At 35.7% G+C, this 6,587-nt stretch overlaps 1 protein-coding gene across 1 annotated transcript in view; it reads right to left on the bottom strand.

Annotated features, from left to right (window-relative positions):
- The window catches only part of STXBP3 (syntaxin binding protein 3), a 70,563-nt gene that overhangs the window by 39,485 nt on the left and 24,491 nt on the right, over window positions 1–6,587 (bottom strand). Inside the window, exons 7-8 of the mRNA XM_006866007.1 lie at window positions 5,533–5,687; window positions 735–825 (exon numbers count right to left, since the gene is read on the bottom strand). Of these exons, the coding sequence (XP_006866069.1) occupies window positions 735–825; window positions 5,533–5,687 (246 nt within the window). The remainder of the gene's footprint in view (window positions 1–734; window positions 826–5,532; window positions 5,688–6,587) is intronic.

The following is a 6,587-nucleotide window of genomic DNA, read 5'->3' on the forward strand; positions in this document are numbered from 1 at the left end:
TAAAGATTTACAGCCTTGGAAACCCTGTACAGGGTCACTATGAGACAGAACTGACTCCACGGCACATAACCACCACCACCAAACTCTCATGAGTTCTTCCTTTTCATTCTTCAGTTACTGTAATATGGCTTCCCAGCTCTCTGGCATGGCATCTTTCAGTCTCTTAGTTCTCTAACCCAATCCTGAAAGCTGGTATTCTTCAGGTTCCAATCTTAGCCTTCTATCACTTTAGAGATAGCAACAGCTGTCATTTATTAAACTCCTAGACATGCTAACACTTATGTACTTACATGTTATCAAATCCATCTTATAGATGGAAAAACAAACTTAGAGTAAAGAATTTTCTCAGGGTCACAGAACTTGTAACATCTACATTTATTAACTAAGTACTCAATGGCAAGCATTACTCTAAGAGCTTTACATGTAATAAATAACTCAATCCTCTCACTAGCTTCTAAGAAAAAGTATACTCGTGTTATCCCTGTTGTAGAGATAAGGAAAGTGAGATAGAGAGAAGCTATACAGTTTGCCAAAACTGACATAACAGTGCCAATATTTGGACACAGTGCTTCTTCAAAACCCATTATTTTCTCCCACTAAACCACACTCTGGTGTCCACTGCCATCTTTGTGAAGGATTCCCAAATCATGTTAACATATGAATAAACAGTGTCTTTGGTTTACAAAGACATACGACAGACTTTATGCATAATGACTTTGCCTCTTATACAATACCTTTATTTGGCTCTTTTCATCAAGCTTGTAGTAGTTTTCAAGTTTGTTTTCAACAAGCTGTGCAAGTTTATTGGCATTATCTAAAGGTTTGCTAGAAAACAAAAAAAATTTAAACATTATTATTTTGTGACATAGTTTATAGCATCATAAAATTAAAATTTTAAATGAAACTATAAAACATATTAACCTGAAAATTTTAATAAACATGGAAACGTTCGGTAATGTATCAAACATATTTTCCTTATACCCATATGACTGGAATTTAATGGACACTGGTGGTGCAGTGGTTAAGCACTGTGAAAGGTCAGAGCCTCAAACTCACCAGTTGCTCCGCAGAAGAAAGAGGCTGCAGTTTGCTACTATAACGATTACAGCCTTTGAAACCCTAGGGGGGCAGTTCTACTCTGTCCTTTAAGATGGCTAAGAGTCAAAATCAACTCAACAGCAGAGTCTGGGTCTTCTGGCTTGGTCTAGAATTTACAAATGTAAATCTTGCCTTATTTGCTTCAGATGTTTTTAATACGATGATGCCGATCAGTGCCATAAAGTGGGTTCCAACTCAAAGCACCACCATATAATTTCTAAGGAGTGGCTGGTGGGCCTGAACCAGATCGTTTAGTCAGAAGTCCAGTGCTTATCCTATAGAGCCACACCAGGACTCCGTATTTTTAATATAAGTGAAATAAAATATTACAAAGAAAGTTGCAGTTCCCATTCTTTCCCTTCCAAGTCTTGGTCCTTTCCCCTACACATCCATCTAAGATAACCACCATCATAAATTTACTAGTGTACTTTTCTAGTAACTTCTGTTATCCCTTTATTTCCCTATATACATCCACTCCTCTGAGGAACTTAATGGCCTGGTTAGGTTCCAAAGTCCAAGTCATTATGTGAAAATCAGCATTACGTAAAAATGGAAGATGGCTACATCATTACAAAACTACCAAGTCACTGAGAATCATGGCTCAGCCAAGCTGACACATAATTAGAACCATCACAACCATATTACTCTCACCTCAGTGTTTACTGATGCAGATGTACATCATTAATGTGCAAATAGTTGGATAATAGATTTTTCACTATTGTCATAAATGTGAAATGTTAGTAACAAAATAGTGAGGAATACGTTATGTATAGAAAAGGATTTCCAAAAGTTCATGAGAAAATGCAATTAAAAGCTAATAGAATATTTCCATAAACTTTTTGAAGTCCTTAATGTGTGTATAAATACACACACACCTCATGATCCTCACTTCTACGAAGTGTTCTGGCTGCACTTCTCCAAAGACAGATTAATTTGTTCTTCTGGCAATCCATGGTATTTTAAATATTGTTCTCCAACACTACCACTCAAATGCATCAATTCTTCTATAGTCTTCCTTAATCTTTGTCCAACTTTCACATGCATATGAAGCCATTAAAAATATCATGAATTGTATCAGATACATCTAAGCCCTCAAACTGATATTTTTGCTCTTGAACACTTTGATTTCTTGACTGTTGCATCCAAGAGTGCTGATTATAGATCCCAGTAAAATGAAGTCTTTGACAACTTCACTCTTTTCTCCATTTATCAAGATGTTATTTACTGGCCCAGTTGTGGAATTTTTGTTTTCTTTACATTGAGGTGTAATCCATACTGAAGGCTGTGGTCTTTGAACTTCATTAGTAAGTATTTAAAGTCTTCTTTGCTTCTAGCAAGCAAGGTTGTATCATCTGCATACAACAAGTTGTTAATGAGTCTTCCTCCAATCCTGATTCCATGTTCTTCATATATTCCAACTTCTCAGATTATTTGCTCAGCATACAGAATGAATAAGTATGGTGAAATAATACAACCTGGTGCACACCTTTCTTGATTTTAAACCATTCCATTTCTAATTGTTCTGTTTGAATGACTGCCTATTGGTCTGTGTACAGATTCCTTAGGATCACAATTAAGTGTTCTGGAATACCCATTCTTCACAAAGTTATTCTTAACTTGTCATGATCCACACAGAATGTAATCAGTATAGTATTTATAAGAAAAGTAATGTTTCTAGTATCTGAGGTATGAGTAAAGCGCTTGTTTGATAATATCCTAATTAAGGAGACACATACATTCTTTTTCTAAGTAATTACAGAGGATTAAAAAAAAACAGTTATGAATCACTTACTGCCATTGACTCAATTCCAACTCACAGCAACCTTTCATAGGGGTTCTGGGTCTGTCAATCTTTATGGGAGGAGAATGCCTCAACTTTCTCCTTTGGACTGGCTGGTGGGTGTGAACTGTCAACCTTGCAGTTAGCATTCCAGTGCCTATCTTACAGCACCACCAGAGCTCCTTAAGAATAATGTAACTTAAATGTAAAGTATACATCATTTGCAATTTAACAGTTCAAATACTAACTTGATAAATGGCAATGTTCTAATTAAAGAACCTTTTAAAAGAGGACTGATATACTTAAGCTGTGGGGAAATTAAACTTTAGAGTTGTGATTATTCAATGTTGGTAGGAATGCAAAATGGGACAGCCACTATGGAAAACAATGTGGTGTGTCTTCAAAATACTAAAAATAGAACTGCCAAATGACCCAGCATTTCCACTCTTAGTTATATACCCAAAAGATTTGAAAGCAGAGACTCAGAAACAGACTTGTATGGCAATGTTCACTGTAACATTCTTCACAATAACGAAAAGGTGGAAGCAACCCATGAATGTAGAAACATCAACACATGAAAGTATAAACAACAGGTGGTACACACATACAACAGAATACTACTGAACCAGTAGGAGAAATGAAGTCTTGCTATAAGCTACAGTATGGATGGAGCTTGAAGAATTCTTGCTGAAAGAAATACGTCAATCACAAAAGGACATATACAGCATGACATTGCTTACAAAAAAAGTCATGAAAAGGCAAATGTACAGATACCAAAGTTTATTAATAGTTACCAAGGAACGGGGGGTGGGAGGTGGTGGGGTGGAAGAGAACGAGTAATGGAAAAAAACGCATGAAGGGTAGGGTTGCACAGTCAATCATTGTAATTGCTGTCAAATTTAACGATAGGCTCATTTAAGCAAAAGTTGTGTGAGAGATTTACAAAAACAACCCCCCCCCTCCAAAAAAAAAAAAAAAAAAAAAGTAGCTGCTAAAGTTGCTAATATATGAGCGCAACCAAATAACTCCTGGGATTTGGGTCTTTGAGAGTCATGGTTTCATGGGACATCCCAGTTAACTGGTTTAATCACCTATTTGGTGCTTTTGTTCTACATCCTAGTTCACTGTATAGTGCTTGGAGCTTTAAAAGCTTACAAATGGCCATCCAAGGCACAGTAATTAGTCTCTGCTTACCTGAAACAACAGAGGGAGGAGGAAAATCAGGAAAAGGAGCGCAGCTTTATGGAAAATGGCCTCTGCCAGCAGACCAGAAGAACTGAGTGGTGTCTGGTCACCATTACTGATCATTTTAATAAAATATTCCATAGAAAACCTTTATCAAAATAGCAAAAACACAGGACAGAATTCCAAATTCTCATGGACTCCAGACTTTCTAGAGCCATAGAGAGTGGATGTATCCCAGAAGCTATTGTTCTGAGATCACCTTTAAACCTTAAACCAAAAATATCTCATGAAGTCATCTTGAAACTGAATTAATAGTTTAGTAAAATAGGTCTGCCTTGAGCATTATGCTCTTCTATGGGATCAAATTGACAATAGCAACTAGAAACATTAAGTTAAGAACCTTAGTGGGCAGTGAATTTATGTTAATGAAAGAGGGGCAATTCAGAAAAGGAGGGTGAGAATGGAGGTACAACTTATAAGAATGTAATCAATGTTACTAAATTGGACACATGGAAACTGTTGGATTGGTGCTTATTTTGCTATGTATATTCTCAACAACAAAATAAATAATATTTAGAAAAAAATAGAATTAATACTTATTAGTAGTCCTAGTATGGCACTCTAGGGTAAGCAATGCACTGCTAACTGCAAGGTCAGCAGTTCAGCTCCACCCATTTCTCCTAGGACTCGATACAGAGTCGTTATGAGTCTGACCTGACTTGACAGCACTTTAACAACAACATTAGTAGCACTACAGTGCATTTACTATTCCTACTTTTCTTACTGTAATGTACTGTTCTGAGTGCTTTGCAACAATTAACTTCTTCAATCCATGTGTTAAAAGTCAGGACAGAGGCTACCTTTGGTACAAGAAAGGGAGTGGTGAGTGAATTACAAGTGGGAACGCTGAGATGCTGTTAATATTTTATTTCTTGGCTTGGGTCAGGTTACATGGGTATGTTCACATTGGGATAATTTACTGAGCAGTATAAATATAATTTATGCACTTTTCACCAAACTTCACTTTTAAAAACAAGCAAATAAATAAAAGTTTAGCATGAATGACAAACTTAATCTCCTTTTAAAAAAAAAATCTATTTAGAATGGACACTGGACTTAGAAACATTAAAAATAAGACTTTTTAAATTTGGTAGAAATTTGTGCTAAAATATTAAATGTAAGACTGTATTCCATACATGACAACAAAGACCTAATTCGTCAATGCTTTCCTTAAAGCCATGAAAACAAATGTCTGTAAAGCACACCAAATTAAAGTTCTGAAATTCAATAACAAAGACTATTTGTTAGTTTGACACTTAAGACTTATGCTTTAAATCCCACAGATCACAACATAATTTTACAGGAAAAATAAATTCTGAAAACCATTACATATTATAGAGCATCACTTACCTGTATAATGGATGGCAAACAGAAAGCATAACAAACCCAGACACTATTTAGTGTCCTACCTTTTATATCTTACTCCAGGATTTTCATCCAGGGTGGCACACACTGTAACTATCTGCTCAGCCATCACTTCCATAATGGCATCTTTTTCGTTTACATTACTAGGGTCTGGGCTGTAACAATAATAGAACGCATCTGGTACATCAAGAGTATACACCTAAATTAGACCAAAAAAAAAAAGGTGCACCGTCAACTTAGAGACTTGATTTTAGAAGTATCTCAAGGCAAATGCAGCTATTACTTGGACCAATGAAAAAAGAAAAAAAAAAAAACACACCAAACATGCTATTTCCTGAAACAACTATATGTTTACCTTACATCAAATCTCATTTTCTGTCATTCTAATTTCATCCTTTCTTTTCCTTCCTTTAAACTTTAGTTTGTCTTTGTTCAGGATATACACAGCAAAAAGTACACTAATGCAACATGTTCTACAAATACAATTCAGTGACAATGATTACATTCTACAAGTTATTCAATCATTTTCATCCTCCTTTTCCGAATTATTCTTCCCTCCATTAACATAAACTCACTGTACCCTAAGGTGCTTATCTCATCTTTCTAGTCAATTTGATCCCGTATAGATGTTAAAAGAGCATGTTGTTGTTAAGCACCATCCAATTCATAGCAATCCTGTATAGCTCTTCCCAGGAGCAACTGGGAAACTTGAACTTCCAACTCTGAGGTTCAAACAGACCTTGTAATCCAGTGCATTAACCCACACCAGGACTCCTAAAAGAGCACAGACAGCCCTATTCTATTATGTAAGTGAAACTATTCAATTTCAAGATGACTACAAGGGATAATTTTGGTCTAAAGTTTAAAGACAATATCAGGGCAACAGTTTCAGGGATTCATCAACCCTCCATGGCTCCAGAAAGTCTAGCTAGAGTCCAAGAGTACTAAGAATTCTGTTTGTATTCCCCCCCACCCCCGCTTTTTTTTTTTGTTTGAATTTTTCAAGATCAATGACTTCTTCATTGAAAATATCTTATTTTTGTTTATCTTAGCTCTTTATTTTAAAAGTTTTATTGTGAATTATGTGATAGTTTACACG

Source organism: Chrysochloris asiatica, unplaced genomic scaffold, assembly GCF_000296735.1.
Source record: "Chrysochloris asiatica unplaced genomic scaffold, ChrAsi1.0 scaffold00085, whole genome shotgun sequence".
In the NCBI taxonomy this organism is placed as follows: Eukaryota; Metazoa; Chordata; class Mammalia; order Afrosoricida; family Chrysochloridae; genus Chrysochloris; species Chrysochloris asiatica.